This window comes from Nomascus leucogenys, chromosome 15, assembly GCF_006542625.1.
Source record: "Nomascus leucogenys isolate Asia chromosome 15, Asia_NLE_v1, whole genome shotgun sequence".
NCBI lineage: Eukaryota > Metazoa > Chordata > Mammalia > Primates > Hylobatidae > Nomascus > Nomascus leucogenys.
The window spans coordinates 21,407,682-21,425,009 of record NC_044395.1 but is presented as its reverse complement, the minus strand read 5'-3'; the positions used below and the strand labels follow the sequence as shown (position 1 = coordinate 21,425,009).

At 49.6% G+C, this 17,328-nt stretch overlaps 1 protein-coding gene across 2 annotated transcripts in view; it reads right to left on the bottom strand.

The window, feature by feature from the left end:
* DRD2 (dopamine receptor D2) overlaps positions 1-17,328 on the bottom strand; it is a 65,800-nt gene that overhangs the window by 9,922 nt on the left and 38,550 nt on the right. For both annotated transcript variants that reach the window (XM_030829698.1, XM_030829699.1), the window contains exon 2: positions 4,826-5,141. In XM_030829698.1, coding sequence (XP_030685558.1) covers positions 4,826-5,110 — 285 coding nt within the window. In that variant the 5' untranslated portion in view covers positions 5,111-5,141. The remainder of the gene's footprint in view (positions 1-4,825; positions 5,142-17,328) is intronic.

Here is a 17,328-nt window from a genome sequence, read left to right as displayed (position 1 = left end):
GCACACACTCATGGCAGGCTACGCAGGCACACACTCACGGCAGCTGTCCCTAGCACTCTGGAAGCTTGGAGCAGCCCCAATTCCCTGAGGATGGAGTCAGGACAGGGAGATGCACCTTTGGCTTCTACCAATAAGAGCAGAGAGGAGCGGGAAAGCCCCCTCCCGCAACCCGGAGTAGGGCAGACTGCGTGTCACCATGTAGCTCGGCAGCAGGGCTAATTATAACCTTGCTCATTCTGATCACTGCCCTCTCTTCTGCTCCTAGGCATCCAACCAAACGCTGGCATTTAAGCTCAATGATGGGCAATGCGGCTGCTGTCATCTTGTGTGGCAGAAACAGCAGCTTGCCCTAGACCACAGCAAGCCTCTCATGAGGCACTGTCTTCCTGGGAGCTCACATGGGGGCCCCATACCACGGCCTCTCCTAGCTCCCTGTGCTGCTGCGCTGACCAGGTTGGCAGGAGCTAACAGCTGGATGTCCAGTTTGGGGGTGGAGGCAGGAGGGCACATAAAGGGCTTTCCTGGGATAAAAAGAGTGTGCCTTTAGGGTACCACTGGGCAGAAAACCAGCACCACCTGGTTTACATCCCACTTTGAAGCCCCCCCTAGGACTGATACTTGGGAGCCACTGGGGGTCTATGTTGAGATATCAGGGCCTTCCTCTCTGTCTTCCTCCTCTCCTTCCCTCCTTTCTGCCATCCTTCTTTCCTACAAACACTTATTTAGCAACTTACTGTGTGCCAGTCTCTATCCTAGGCTCCTGGACACAGTTGTGAGCAATTCAGACACAGTCCTGTCTTCATGGACATCTTAAATCTCTCCTTGCACTGGCCTATGTGGAGCCCAGAATAACAAAGAGATTTCCTCTGTGGTCCCAGGGGAAGCTGCTTTGGACAGTAGTTAGGGCTGCTAACTTAAAGACTCAAGAAAATGCATTGGTGGCCACTGTCCATAAAACATCTACTGTGGGCATTGCACTTTATCTCGTGTATTGTTCTTGAAACTTTTACAAGAAGGGCTTGCTTATCCCATTCATAGGTGAGGGAACTGAAACCCAGAGAGGCCGTGTAACATGGCCAAGTTCACCTGGCAGGTGTGCAGCAGAGCTGGAATCTGAAACATCACATCCCACGCTCTCTACTAAGCTGTCCTGGAAGGGACCATCTAGCTTATCAAAAGAGGAGGTAATTATGTGACAAGTACTTGGTAAGCCTGAAGTGTGAAAAGGAAAGATGATTATTTCAAGGGTGGACAAAACTAGCGAGGGTCAGAGAAGAAAACAGAACAAGATTACTTGGTGATTTAGTAGCAGAGGAAGGAGTGGCCCCAGGTTCCCCAGTCGAACCCAAGGCTCTTTACTTCATACCCCCAGGCATCCAGGCATCATTCCTTAATGCTCTTGCTCACATAAAGCTGAGACCTGCAGTACAGGCCCTGAGCTGGCTCAGCTAAGTCCTAATAACTGTAATAATACTAAGGACTTACCATGTGTCGGGCAGTTCCGAACACTTGATGCTCATGTCTTAGAATGCAGACAGTAAGCCTCAGAGGCAAATGACATGACCACCTCTCCTCCATACCTCCAGCCAGCTACTCCCTCTCCCTGCTGAGTGGCTTTGTTGAGAATGCAAGTGTCTCCCTCCCTCTCCTGGATAATTTTTCCTAAAGCATCACTTCTCCCTGAAAGTCTTCCCTGACACCCCCATGCTGGGCCGCATGCCCCACACCTCCTATGGGGACTGCTCCACTGTCACCTGCAGCAGACTGCACTGTAGGGGCCCTGTCAACCTCTGCATCCTCAGTATGCCAGTGCCTTAGCCCATTGCACAAGGATTGGGGTAAGACCTCGGAGTGCTCAGTCAATGCTGACTGAGTGAATGAATAACTCCGAGATATTTGTTCATCTTCTCAATCTCCTCATCTAGAAAATAAATGCACACAGGAAGCTGCGCCTTAAAGGGTTGTGAGGCTGACATGGAATGGCACAAGTGGACATCAGGAACTCTTCCCATAGCATCTAGATGGAAAGGAGTGGAGCTGGGAATTGAACCTAGTCATCTCACTCCAAAACCAGCGTGATTTTCATACACTTAGCAAGATAAATAACGCACACCTAGTTCTAAGCCAGACAGGTGCTGGCATGGCATTGCTGGAAATGGAACAGGAGGAAAAAATCTGGATGCAAGAGCACGTCTTAGAGAGGGGACAGTGCATGGTTGTGAGGGTGTGCTGATAGGACATCAGGGCAGGGTGAGACGTCACCTGGAACGTTCTCTAGGGACAACAAATAGCTGAGATAATGTCCATTAAAATAGGCTCAGTGCCCAGCTCTAATTTGATGAGATGCTGTGGGAAAGTCTGAGCCCTGCCCTCTGAGAATGGCTTCTGCACCTTCCTCCCCTGACACACTCAGCTTCACCTTTAAAATAAGGTGATCAAGCATGTTTAAAGGAACTGTTCGAAAGACTTACTGATTCCTGGGAACCCCCTATAGCCCATGTATGGATTTGTCCCTACCCAAGTGTCTGGGTAGGGACAGGGGGTCTGGGAGCCAACAGAAGCCATGCCCAGAGCCCCGGGTAGAACACATGTTCCTCTGGGAAGAGGGTACCTACTTGCCTGGGGCGAACATAAGGAGTACTCTCTCCTTCCTCTTTATCCCATGGGGGTGGTGAATAGGAACGAGAGAGTCCTCCCTATGCGGAGCAGTGCTGGATGTCTATTGTCATCTTCATCTTAATCATCACCGCCATGGCTGACATTTACGTAGTGCTCACTGTGAGCCATGTATCATTCTAATCACTTTTCACACATTAACTCATTTGATCCTCAACAATGCTATGCTGTATGATACTATTATTATCTGCATTTTCTAGATGAGGAAACTGAGGCACAGAGAGGTTGTTTGCTATACCATTTTTCCCTATGGTCTGAGATCTAGGACCCTCCTTTGGAAGAGGGAAGAAGGAGGGGATCAAGCGTTTAAGAAGGCATGGACAGAGTCTAGGGGCCCTCATAAACATGGATCCAGGGGGAATTGGACTCCTGGACTGTGTCAACTGAATATTTTTATGTGGTTTTGTATTTGTGTTTCCTTTTGGTTCTTCCTTAATATCCAGTCAGGTCATTTTGGAAGTTGCAGCCTGCATTGGCTGTAGTAAAGGAAGCCAAAGGATGATGGATCAGAGCTCCCTTGGGCCCGGGGTGGTGGTGACAATAGTAAGCGCACGAGCCCCTTGGGGGCCTGGGGACAGGGAGGTGTGCCACTTTCCACCAGTCTCGCCTCCTCACCTAAGCATCCTCATCTAGATGTCTCCCCTGTTTAAACCTACAAAGCTTTTGCATTTTCTTTCAACAACCCCTTCCCTATCAGGCAGGAATGGCCTCAGAGGCACTGGTCAATTCCTCTCCTGCTCAGGGAAGGAAGGTAACATTTCAGTGGGCAGAGCACTGGCACTTTCCTAAATGCCTGATCCCATGCCTTCTCATGCACCCAGACTCCCAGATTGCTTCAGTCCTGGACATGCCATCTTAGAAAGCCAGGCAGAGAAAGGGGCAGGATCTGGCTTGTGCCCACCGGTGATCCCTAAATGCTCCCACATGTGCTTGCTGGCTGTGAAGGTGTCTTCCTGGAGAATAATATCTGCTTTGGGATTCCTCCATCGGCATTTCTCCCTGTGACCTGGGTGAAGAAAGGCAACTTCTCCAAAGCCTCTATTTCCTATTTTGTTTTTATTTTAATTTTATTTTTTTTGAGACAGAGTCTTGCTCTGTTGCCCAGGCTGGAGGGCAATGGTGCGATCTCAGCTCACTGCAACCTCTGCTTCCCAGATTCAAGCAATTCTCCTGCCTCTGCCTCCCTAGTAGCTGGGACTACAGGCATGTGCCACCACACCTGGCTAATTTTTGTATTGTTAGTAGAGACGGGGTTTCACCATGTTGGCCAAGCTGGTCTTGAACTCCTGGCCTAGTGCTCTGCCTGCCTTGGCCTCCCAAAGTGCTAGGATTACAGGCGTGAGCCACCGTGCCCGGCCTGTTTCCTGTTTTGTGAAGTGAGAAGAGTAGCATGGACTCCCAGGGTTACCAAGAGTATTCACTGGGTCTGTGTCAGCAATGCACCAGGCACAGTGTCTAGACTGTGCTGCCTACTCCCCATTTTGAGGTGCAGAGCTGGGCCGAGAAATGAGTGACTACACAATTCTTCCTAACAAAAGGGCTACAGCACGGTCCATGGCAGCCTCTACCTGGAGGTCCTGGACAAGGCCCCAGGATAAGCTGTGGGAAGGAGAGGGGATATGGGGAGCCTAGAGCAGCAGCCCCATTTCTGAAGTGGGGAGATGGAAATGAAGGTTTCAGGGACCTGGGAGCATAAACAAGCCCCTCCTTGGGGATCCTTGCCGGTTACTCCTATTTCCAATATGACCTAAGGAACTAACTCTGAGGCCAGATTCCAGCTTGGACTTGCCAGCCGTGTGATGCTGCCGCAGTTACTTAACTTCTCTGACCACCTGGTTTATCAACTGCAAAATGGTGGCAATAATGCCGGCCTCTGAGCTGCTGGAGGGTTATGTAGGAAAATGCTATATTTAAAGTCCTTACATGAGGCCCAGCACTTAGTAAGCACTTTACAAATGGTAGTTGGGATTATCAAGGAAACAATCTACCCATTTCATAAGGAGAAAAAGTAAGCCCAGAGTGAAGGAAAAACCACCTAGGGAAGCACCAGGAAACTCATGGGTAAAAGCCAGTGGGGAGCTAGTGTCCCCAGTGTCCAGGGCAGGGCCCTGCTGAAGAAAGTGCTGGAGCAAGCAGGGGGCCCACCTACCTCCAGGTAGACAACCCAGGGCATGACCAGTGTGGCCACGAGGAGGTCGGCCACCGCGAGGCTGACGATCAGGTAGTTGGTGGTGGTCTGCAGCGCCTTCTCGCGGGACACGGCCATGCACACCAGCACGTTGCCGAAGACGATGACAGCGATGAGTAGGGTGAGCAGCGTGGCATAGTAGTTGTAGTGGGGTCTGTCCGCCTTCCCGTCTGACCCATTGAAGGACCGGCTCCAGTTCTGCCTCTCCAGATCATCATCATACCAGGACAGATTCAGTGGATCCATCGGGGCGGTGGAGCCACTGGGTGGCCAGGCTCTGGCCAGGAAAAATGGACACAGGGTGTCAGTGGGAGGGCCTCCTGCAGAGGTCTCCAGGGAGAAGACCAACTCCCAGCATTTAATAATGAGAATTTTCCAACTCGGGATTTTTAGGTTTACGGCTAAGAATTTTCTACAAATGTTGGGCCTTCTGCCACTCTTTTGCTAGCAAGTTTTTATAGCTGGTAGGACAAACGAGCAAACACAATTGTTTTTTAAATGCATAATAAGATGAGCTTGAACAGAGATGATCCATCATTTATTTATTCATTCAACAAACACTCCTTAAGCACGACCCATACACCACACACTTCAGTTAACCAGGCTTGCTAACTTCCAGTCATCGAAACAGAAATGGGTATTCATTCATTCTTGATGCTATAAATATTTATTAAGCATTGCTCTACATAGTTCTAGAAATATAGGCCGGAACAAAATATACATGGTTCTGTAGCTCACATTCTAGGAGAAACAACAGCCAATTAATCAAGCAATTACATCTACGGGTGATAGGGAGTAGGAAATGGAACAGGGAGAGAGATACATAACCTAGTTCAGGTATTCAGGGAAGGCTTTCTAGAGGAAGTGATGTTCAACAGACAGACAACTGAAGAATGTGTAGGAATTAGCCAGGTAAAGAACTAGGAGTCAGGGGAAGGTCTAGACATTGGAAGCAGTATATGCAAAGCACAGACATAGAGAGGTAGACAGCAGGTGGAGGGCGTGAAAGAGATTTTGGATAGCCGATGCAGAGGGACCTGGCAAGGGTTGAGTCTGGGGAGGTTGCAATAGGCAAGATCATAGAGGACCTTAAAAGTCATGCTAGGAGTTTATACTTGATCCTAAGGGCAGCAGGAACCACATGATAAGATCTGCCTTTCGAATAGGTGATTCCAACAGCATTGTGGAGAACGGAGAGGAGGGGCCCAGAGTGGAAGAGGGACACCAGCTGGGAGGCTGTAGCAGGAATCCAGATAAGAGATGATGAGGTTTGGCAGGATGCAGGCAGTGAGAGCCTTGCAGAATGGGCATCTCATCCCACAGAAGGGAAAGACTTCCTGAAGTGGTTATTATCTGGGATGAAGTAGAAGGAGGACTTAGCCTGCTAAATGAGAGGGGTGGGGGGATGTTCCCGACAGACAATATGACATGGTCCCAAATCATCAAACAGCAAACAATTCTGTTTGGCCAAAAATGTAGGGTATGGCAGTAATGTTGAGGATAATTAAACTGCAGGGACATTTACAGGCCAGACTGTGTCTTGTCAGCTGGAGAGTTCCTGAAAGATTGGGCCCAGAGACATGACCCTATTGGACTGGTGTTCTAGAAAGGTATATGGTGTAGAAGAGAGCTCAGAGAGGAATGATGTTTTGGCTGTAATTTAGGTTAGAAATTGTGGTCTTCTGAACGAAGATACTGGGAATGAAGATGGAGAGACCTGTTCGGAATCAGGAGCTAAACTGGAAGTCAATCTCATGGTCCTTGGTCCTTGGATAGGTGTGGGGCAAAAGTGGGTATGGGACAAGCAGGGAGATAAGGAGTAGAGGGTAACGCTAGGATTTCTGCCTGGGGCTCTGGGAGGCTGGTGTGGCATATTCACAGAGAAAAGGGACCAGAGGGGCTCAGGAGCAGACTTGGGAGGCATCAGGAGTTGATGAATTTGACGGCCAGAGTTTTGGTTGTGACTGAAACATAATGCACGGATAACATAGTTGGCTTTTCAGCTAACAAAAGTCTTCCTATTTTACACAAAAGAATTAAACTTATCAGCATTCCAAGGCATTCCATACAAAGCACATGACTTCCAGGTACTTTGCTACTGCAAATTGAAAACCACCAATTGATGCCATTTGGGATGAATGTGGTGCCATGTCCAATCAATGAACAGGGCACACCTCCTGCAATGGGTCAGAGGGGATGGTGGAAGAGGGCCTGCCCAACCTCCACAGTCCCATCTCTGTCTGACACACCCACTCTTCCAGCTTTAGTAGAAGAATATGGATCATGTCCTACCAACCACCATCACTGTGGAGCCTCGGGGAAAAGCAAAGTGTCTAATTCCATGTGGGGTGACGTGGAATGCCAACATGCAGCAAATCTTCCAGTTCTAAGGTAATGAAGCGTGTGTCATATTGATGCTGTATTCTGCAAAGCCAACTGAGCCCTATTCCCATTTGGAGCCCACAGCGGGAGGCCTGCATGTAGGTATTGATCAGGCGCCTGGGGCTGCTTCTGACATTCATTTACTCAATCGGCATCTATTGAACCTGCTGGGCATAAAGCAGTGTGCAAAGCAGTGTCAGGGGCCTGAGGCATGTGAGGCACACTCACTGCCCCCATCCTGACCATCGCTCTCTGCTTCTCCCCCGACTCCCTGCTGCTGATGATAGCATCATATACTTGTAAAGGGTTTGATAGTTTGCTAAGTTTTTTGGATATACTGTCTCATTTATCCTCAAAACAACCCTTAGAGGCTTTTAATTATTATCGCTGTCTATGGCCATACTACCTGGAACATGCCTGATCTTGTCTAATTATTATCCCTACTTTACAAATAAGAAAGGGATTTGGAAAACTCTTCCATTCCCTTCCCTCTGCTTTTCCAGTCCCTATGCATCCTTCAAAGCGAGTCTTGCCTAGAATCCTCCTGCCCTAGAATCCACCTGTGTCTTCCTGCCTGAGCCATCACCCATCCTCCTCAGTGTCCTGCGGCACTGAAACACACCCCAGTGCTGCAGGAGACACCTGTTTAGGAGTCTCTTTTTTTCACTGGGGTGTAGACTTCACAAGAGTTACAACCTGTCTTGCTCATTCCTCCTCTTGTTCTTGGAATGAACAAATAAAAACCATACTATCTTGTTCTTTTCCAACTCCTGACTGGTTTGCGGGCAGTATGTGTTCAACAGATGTTTGCTGAACTGAATAAAAGGCTCTATTAGTGCAACTGGGAAGAAAACCCCTTCCCACTTGAAAGGTACCTGCTAATACAGGCTACCAGATTAACAAGTGATGAAAAAGTAAGGCACCCTGAGGGTGCCATAGGTGCTGCACGTTGGGTCCTGTTACAGTCTGCACTATGCTCTTCCCCCAACCCACAAAATGTATATGTTGAAGTCCTAACCCCTAGTACCTCAGAATGTGACTGTATTAGGATACAGAGCCTTTAAAGAGGTGATTATGTTAAAATGAGACACTTAGGGTGGGCCCTAACTCAGTCAGGCTGGAGTCCTTGTAAGAGAAGCTTTGCACAGAAAAAGAGACATCAGGGATGCACACACAGAGGAGAGACCAAGTGGGAATGCAGCAAGAAGGCGGCCATCTGCCAGCCATGGAGAGAGGCCTTAAGCAATATCAGCCCTGCTGACACCTTGATCTGGGACGTCCCAGCCTTCAGAACTGTGAGGAAACAGATTTCTGTTGTTTAATCCACCCAATCTGTGGAATTTTGTCACAGCAGCCAGAGCAGACTAATACAGGTCCCTAGAAGTAGACTCTAAAAAGGAAATCAGCCTGCAGGAAATGTACTGGGGAATGCTCTCAGGATCAAGATGTGCAAAGAAGTGAGGAAGCAGGGCAGGCCAGAGGGAGAAGTCACAACAAAGGCATCGGGCGACCCCACAGGGCACCCTGCCAGTTGCCTAAATGAGAGCAACAGGGTAGGGCCTTTAATCCCCTCTCATAGATGTCATAGCTTGTGGCTGTCCCAGGGAAAGCAGTGTGGCCTTGAAAGAGGCATCTCTCCTCAGCAGTGGGCAATTGTCAAGAACTGTCAGTTACCAACACTCCCAGTAGTTGGGGATGAGGGCTGTGGTCCTGCAGGGGGATCCGGGTGGCATTCCACAGTGTCCACTACAGTTGATGTTCAGGAGCATATGCACGTGTGTGTGACTGGGGTGTTTGTGGAGAACTTCCGGGAGGAAGGAGGATGTAAACTGGGATTTAATTTTTTTTTTAATAGAGACAGAATCTCACTTTGCCACCCAGGCTGGAGTGCAGTGGCACAATCATAGCTCACTGCAGCCTCAACCCCTGGCCTCAAGTGATCCTGCCACCTCAGCCTCCTGAATAGCTGGAACTACAGGCATGTGCCACCATGCCTGGCTAATTTTTAAAAATGTTTTGTAGAGATGAGGGTCTCACTATGTTGCCCAGGCTGGTCTCACACTCCTGGCCTCAAGAGACACTCCTGCCTTGGCCTCCCAAAGTGCTGGGATTACAGGCACTAGTCCAGGATTTAAAATTATGAGTACAATGTAGATGGCAAATGTGAGTGCTGCAGGTCAGGTGGGGTTGAGGGTGAGCATTCATTCTCTGGAGTGCTGGTTACTCCTGCAGGGTAAGGGAGAGTCCCTGTACCCAAGTTCTGAGAAAGGCATCACACATTTGATTTTCTAATCTATTATTTATTATTGGTTGTTCTCGTTGCTTTTTGTTGCTAATACAAACGTAGTATATTTACACTATAGAAAGAAAAAGGGAAAACATGGCAAATGCCTAAATACCTGTAACCCCTATAAGTACCTTGGTACAGGGCTATCTTTTTGTCTGTTTGCTTGCTTTGGGGTTTTTTTGTTATTGAGATGGAGTCTCGCTCTGTTGCCCAGGCTGGAGTGCAGTGGCGCTATCTCAGCTCACCGCAAGCTCCGCCTCCTGGATTCACACCATTCTCCTGCCTCAGCCTCCCGAGTAGCTGGGACTACAGGTGCCCGTCACCATGTCCAGCTAATTTTTTTGTATTTTTAGTAGAGACGGGGTTTCACCGTGTTAGTCAGGATGGTCTTGATCTCCTGACCTCGTTATCTGCCCGCCTCGGCCCCGCAAAGTGCTGGAATTACAGGTGTGAGCCACCGCACCCGGCCGTTACAGGGCTATCTTTTAACACCTTTAACACCTGGTGTCAGTCCTGGTTTCTATCGTGTCTTCAGCACCTTATCTACCTGGGGCTGGCATCTCTCACAAGCAGGGGTTGCCTGGCTGGCTCTCGCCATATAAATATCAAGCTGAGCAGGAATTCAGACATCAGCAAAGCCGCTGCCACGGAGGAGGTACTCTAGCCTGAGAGGTGCTAGTATAACATTTGAGCTGAGGACTAAAAAACTTGAGTTCAAGTCCTAACTCTACCACTTACTAACTTTGAGGCCTCAGCCAGGTTATTTGGCTTTCCTGAGCCCAGTTTTCCCATACGCAAAATAGAGGTAACAACAATTGTGAGTATTAAGTAAGATGACTCATGGCCATGTGCCAGGCACAGGTAAGCCCTCGAGAATGTCAACTTTAAAAATCAAACCAAGCAAAAGAATGAAATGAAACAAGCAATCAGACCACAAGCCAACAGCTCAGCGAGATGAAGTGACTGTTGCTGTTCAAATGCAGCTCACTAGGGTCTGAGTTCCTCCTGGGCACACTGCCTCCTATGCCCATCCTGAAAAATAGGTGGCTGGATAAAGGGAGATGGATTTCAAGATGCAGCCACCAACTCCTTGGGAGGAAGTAAAGGAAAGAAAAGACAAAGCCTGTCCCTGGGCCCTGGCTGCAGGACAAACTCAAGTGACCCTTGAGATGAGGTAGCAGCTGGCCTGGAAGATCCAGCTCTCCCAGCCCAGCTGCTATAGCCAATGACTGTCATACTAATCACCACATTTCATAGACTCTAAGACAAAATCGAATGAAGATACACCACTATTTTATGTACCACTAGGAAAGAAAAAAAAATGCCATCCAACCCCAGAAGAGTTCCAAGATGTTGTCCATTGTAAAATGCATTCTGATTTCAGAGACATTAAAATGGTGGGGGCAGGGGGATGTGCATTGTAGAGTAGATAACAGTACAGGGCCTTCCCAGCATTTGTCTGCTGACATTTTCCTCAGGAGGCCTGAGAAAACCTGCTGGCCTCCAGGCTTCCCTGCTACAGCTCCAGCCCATCTCTCCCGTTTGTCTTTCTGTCTCCGGGCTGCACAGATTGTTTGGCTCCAAGGGGCATCCCATGAGAATACACAAGTGAGGAGCTTCTCCATCCTGGCTGGAGCTCGTGTTCGTGGTAGGGGAGTGATGAAAGGTTCCCAGTGCTGCTCCAGGTATGCTGGGCTGGTTCTGGCTCCAAAGAAGCCTGGTGAGTTTTTGTCCACTCTGGAGCTTGTGGAGGGAAAATGCAAAGCCACATAACACATGGCACCTTGTATTTGCCATGATGGCCCCAATTTCTGGTTCTTTTTTTAAAATGGAGATTGGCTAAATATATAACCCAAGGTGCATTATTTTTACATGAGAAATTTTTTTCAGACAAACAAAGTGACACAGTATATTTAAAAATCTGTTGTTGTCAAAACAAGCATTTTGATTTGGAATTGTGAAAATATGATCAACTTGCTCACCACCCTCCAAATGTCATCTCCGTCTTTCTCCCAGGTGGCCCCTGTGGCATGCATAAAAGCTTACAAAACTCCAAATCATAGTCCCCAGTCAACAAGAACTTAGTGAGCACCAAATACATGCAGGGACACTGTTATTTTCCAGCTGTTACAGGTTGAGCTACTTGACAGTATTTCCTGGGTGGAGGATGAACGATCTAACCCTGTAGCTACCAGGCCTCACTCCAGGGGTGGCTGCCTCTCCCCTAAGGCACCTTTCTGTGCGGGAAACCTTTCATCACTCCCCTACCATTGCTGCTCCTCATTCCACCTCACCATGCAGATGCTTGCAGACAAGATTCCATGGGTCCTCTGAGGCCTCCTAGGCTTTTCTTTCTCAGCTGCCCTGGTGGAAGCCAGGAGTAAGGGAAGACTGCATTTGTGGAGTGACCTGCAAGCTACTGGTCATCAAAGAGCCAAAGATCATCTTCTCATCTGTCTCCAGGATCCTTTGCTCTGCCCTAGCTCAGAAGGGCAAAGATCTACAGAAATATCTTTCAGAGTCATCTATTCTGGTGCTCAGGACCCCTGCCTCTCAAGTTGTCCCTAACATCTAGCCTAACTCCAGCCTTCTGTAATAGTGGCTCTCTTCAGAAGCTTCAGAGCGGAACTTCCCCAACCAGATGTCTAGAATGCATCAAGGTGCATAGAAGTATCAGGTCAATTGGGATGTAGAGCCAGGAATTTCCAACCTCAGCAGCTTCTGCTGTTCACCCTATGTGCCTTACAAATGCTACTATTTTCTGTGCGTGCCCTAATTTGGAAATTAGCTAGCTCTCAAGTTCAGAAGTACTGGAAGAGCCCAGATACCCGGGGCTAAGCTGGCCCACCCAGGCTGCCCCAGGCAGGCCACCCTGCTCTGGCCACCCACTGCACTGCCCCCCAGGAGTAGAGGAGGGGACAGGAAGTGGGCAGGCCTTCTGGGGTATAGACGAGGTAAGGAAGGGGCTGCTTTCCCAGTCACGCCCCAAAACTGGCAGGCGCCCCAACCTATAAAGTGTATTGGAAGGGAAAAAAGCTCCTTTAAGGCTCAACAGTTTGAGGCTGACACCCAAACCTGACATTTTCTCTCAGGAGAAACTTGGAAGGTGTAGCCACCCTTAGTTCCCAGGCTGATGGAGTGGGGTGAAAAGGGTCGATCTGTTAGGACAGCCTGGGATCCAGGAAGAAAGCTGGCAGGTCCTGGGAGAACGGAGAGGATTTTCTCTGATCCTCTCTTGCCCTCTTTCTCTCTCTCTCCCTCCCTCTCTCCCCACCACCTCATTTCTATTTCATCTGGGGCACAGAGCTGGAAAGGTGGGGGACAGAAGCCCTGGATGCAGCATAAACCCCAGCAACGTGTTTCCTATGCTTCCGTCTCAGCTTAAGTCTTGGTGCTGCCTTCCCTGAAAGTTCGGCACTTGAAGGAATCAAATTGTCTAATTAAAATTTAACAATTCCTTATCAGGCTTGATGGCGGGTGAGACACTCCTGTCTTAAACACATCATTTTTTCCTCTTTTCTGAGATGCGAAGCATTTCAATGAAAAAGTAGAGGGGGAGAAGAAAGCATTTTGCATTTGCATCTCAAAAGCAGCCTATTGGAGTGACTTGAGTTGGATAGGAATTGGGAGTGAGTGGGTAAGAGGTTCCTTTCCAGGACCCTCGCAATATAGGCCACCTGCCCCTGCCCCTCCAGGCAAAGGCCAGGCTCTGACTTGGGGCTGGACCTTCTTTTAGCATCTCTTGCAACTTCAAAAAGGCAGCATGGAAATGAAAGAGGGAGGAAAGGAGGTGGCCCGTTCCTTCCTACATCCAAGGGAAAAGGAGAGAGTTACTGAATAACACCTTTATGTACTCTGGCCTAGGAGGCAACCTCAGCAGACAGCAGAGGAAACGGAGACCTCAGTCCCAAAGCCCTAGGCCAGGTGGCTGCAGACCTTGAGTTGCAGAGGGCGGGAGTGGGTAGATGGACAGGCACGGTCACTGTCTGGAAGGCAAAGCCTCTAAGCCCTGGGGCTGGGGTATGGAGGGTCTGCAGGGAGGAAAAAAAGGAGGGGGAGGAGAAACAGAAAGGATTGTGGGGACAAAGAGGAACCTGGAGCAATGGACAATGGCAACCTCCTGGGCTCACTGGGAATGGCTTTTCCTGTATCCCAGGCCCAGGTGCACAGGGGAACGGGGTGTGAGGCTGGGGGTCTGGCCCCGGTGTCAGCAGTCACTCCTGAGGGAAGAAATGCAGATTGCTCTTTCTCTGTTAAGGGGAAGGGCTCCCCCCTCTTGAGCCCCTGGACTCCCCCGCAACCCACAGCCTCAGCACTACTGTGGCGGAACAGGTCTGGACTAGAGACCTAGGCTCGGGGGATACCCATTAGTGGAAGCCCAGGGAGTGGCCTGGACTACCATTTGGGGGTGGCAGAGGCTGCTGCGGGAGACAGGGGGAGGCCACACACTAATACCCCATTTGCCCCTTCTCCCCCGGCATGGGGAGCCTCCCTGGAACCTGGAGTTCTCCAGAGGCAGCGAGGCAGCAGAGCCCAGTGCCCGCGCAGCCGCTCTTGGCTATGTTATCTGCAGGGAACATTGTCTAGGTTTCTTTAGAAGGCGTGGAACAGCCTGAACGAATCTCTCCACTGGTGGTCTCTGGCTGTGTCTGGCCCTATGCAGCTGGAGCCAGAGAGTGGCTACAATCTCGAGGGCCTTCTGTGGCCCAGCTTAAGGTTGGCAACCCGGGTCACCTGCTCCAAGCTTCTCTCCCTGCTCCCTGGAATTAAACCTGGCCAGCCATTCCCAGTCTTACCTCCTACCTCACAGTAAAAATAGAAGCTATCCTTCGGCGCTTGCTCAATTTCCTGTCACCAAATCCATAAACTTACAGGCACAGGGAGCCACATGCACCCTCCTTGAGACCCAACTCCTCACCCTAAGCCCCTTCCTGCCACTTGGGCTCAGCATAGCACACCCTGGCTGGCCTCCTCCTCCTTCTCACCCTTCAGGACTATCTTTCCAGCCCCTTCTCCAAGGAAGCCTTCCTGCCGCTCCAGCTCAGAGCCCGTCCTCTCACTTAATGCTTTCACAACACATGTGCTCCTTGGTGACACCCAGCACAGGTGTAATGAAGTCAATATTTGTCTAGTGATTTGTTTGCTGTCTGTTCTTCTTGATAAACTGTGTGCAAGGCTCACATGTGTTTTGTCTCTCCAGGTCTTCTCCCTCCCCAGCACAGCCATGGCAATAGCACATGCTCCACACATGTTTGAGAGACATCTGTGGAGATAGCATCTCATCCAAGTGTGAAGGGGCCAGTCCCTAGGTCTTTTCCTACCCTGCAGTCATTTCTCCTCCCAGATCCTTCGTGAAGGGTACAATAGCCTCTTCTGAGATCTCCTGTTGACCTTCTGGGTCCCAGTCACAGTGGTAGCTGGGGTTGGGTGCCCAGCTGGTTCGGGTCCTTGCAGGGTGTTTCCCAGGTGGGCATCACTGTGGCACAAAGGCATTATAAGGCATTGGAAAAAGAAGAGGAGGCACACGGATGAAAGTGAGTGTGGGGATGTGGGGATGTGGGGATGTGGGGAGGTGGGGAGAGGTCATAGCCAACACACAGTCTGTGGAAAGAAAAGCACAGAGCTGGTGGAGATGGCTTCTGGGCTTCTGGACGGCCTGGGGGCCCAGGGCTTCAGAGCGTCCAGGTTGGCACCACCCTGTGGGAGGGAAGTCACAGCAGGCCAAGGGAGCCATCTCCCCCCGTCAGCACCAGCCAGAGACTACCAAGCATCCACAGTGAGGGAGCCAAGTGCAGCTGAGACTCAGCTCTCTACGGCGCATGAGGGTGGGGTGGGGGTGTCCCCAGGGAGAGGCTGGAGCACGCACAGTTCTTTGCCCAGCTATGGAAAGGGCCCCTGGGTGAGACTGTCTAGGAGCAGAGGAGACCACAGCTGAGCATGACCAGGGCCTCCTCTTCTCCAGGGCTCTCATCCCAGACAACCCCACTCTCTGCTTCTTCCCAAGGTGGCCAGGTGGCCCTGGGTCTGCCCAGGTGTCCCTGGGAGTGTGGAGTCTCTGAGAGGCCTGAGCAGCGGCAGAATATGAGTCTTCCCAGCCTTACCTTGTTGCAGGCCTCCAGGGTCTGCAGTGGGGTGAGGCAGGGTCTGGGAGATGCAGTGAATGCAAGAAGGGGTGTCTGCCTGACAGCCCCATCCCTGCAGATTTTGATGGCTCCGTAAAAATGTCTCCTCATAAACTGTCAAAGTGTCACAAATTAATTAACTGTTAGCTGGAGTGACTCAGTGTGGGGAGGGGTGGGGGAGAATGGCTCAGTGATGCTGAGCAGGGTGGTGGCGGTGCTATTCTCTGCGTGTGCTGCCTTTTGATTAAAAATCCTCACCACTCCGATACTGTGTGAGGGAAGGGGCAGATCCCTGGGGCAGCTCACGTGCACTGCAGAAAGCTGGCGGGTGGGAGGCAGGTGGAGGGGTGGGGCCGGGGGCCCCCTCCCTGAGAAGGGAACACAGTGGGGAGAATGAAGCCTCTAGAAATTGCCCAGGAGATCTAAATTCAGAATGGAGCCCACAGACTGGCACTGTATTCCTCCCCCCGCCCCCCCACTTTCCCTTCCTCCTCAATTTGCCCCCACAAAGAAAAAAATCTGGGAAGTTGAGCTTGGTTTGCCCCAGGGGCTACACAGGGTCACCTGAGCCAAGGACATACTTAGCTACCAAACTCCTGCCAGCCAGAGCCCAGAGAGGAGGAAGGACTGGGTCTTAGACCAGCCTCCTTGACCTTTACTTTAATTTCAGGAAAGAATTAAGAAAACATGCTCTTGAAAGTCAATTGGGAGACAAATCCTGAAACTTATTGCTCCAGATGGAGGAAAAACAATCCTGGCTATTTGGCAGAAAATTGTTCTTCTTTATTAAAAGACATTCGTGTTCATAAAAACAGAGAAGGCCCAGTCCAAATAATAGCACAACCCATGATCACACTGCTGGAAACCTCCGGAAGCCCTCGTCCCCACGTTTCTCATCCTTCGGCTCCAGCAGGCTGGCACTGGGGACCTTTCTTTCCCATTTGGCAAAGGCGATGGGAGGCCCTCTTGCAATGGAGGGGGTGGGCAGGCAAGAGTGGACTTGAGGACTCCCACACAAATAGTATTTTGGTGTCAAGACGTCAAAGACGAATTGAAGGTAAAACTTCACCACAGGAATGCAATCAGTAAAATCCAGATTGCAGAAAATACAATAGGACAAATGACCCAGTTCCTTCCAAAAATAGATTGCAAAGAAAAAAAAAAGAGATGGAGTGGGGAGAGCCTCTAGAATAAAATAAACTTAAAAGCCATCTTCACCAATTGCGACGTGTGGGCCTTATTTGGATCCTGATTCAAAGAAACCAATTTTTTAAAATCCCTGACATTTATGGGACAATTGAACACCTAAACAGTAGATTGTTTATGATACTCAGAATTATTGATATTATGGCATTCTGGTGAATTTTTTCAGAGTCCTTATCCTTTAGAGATACACACTGAAATATCTACAGATGAAATTATATGCTGTCTGGGAATTATATGAAAATAGCATGGGGGTAGGAGCATAGATGAAAGAAAATTGGCCATAATTTGATTGTGGTTAAAGGTGGGTGATAGATACGTTGAGGTTCATGATGCTATTCTTTTTAATTTTGTATATGCTTGAAATTTTCTATAACAAAATGTTTTAAAGTATCTAATCTGCTCCTTAATCCTCACCCCAGCGCCCATCCCTAAGAAAACAGATGGGTGCAAGCCAGGCTTCAAGGTAT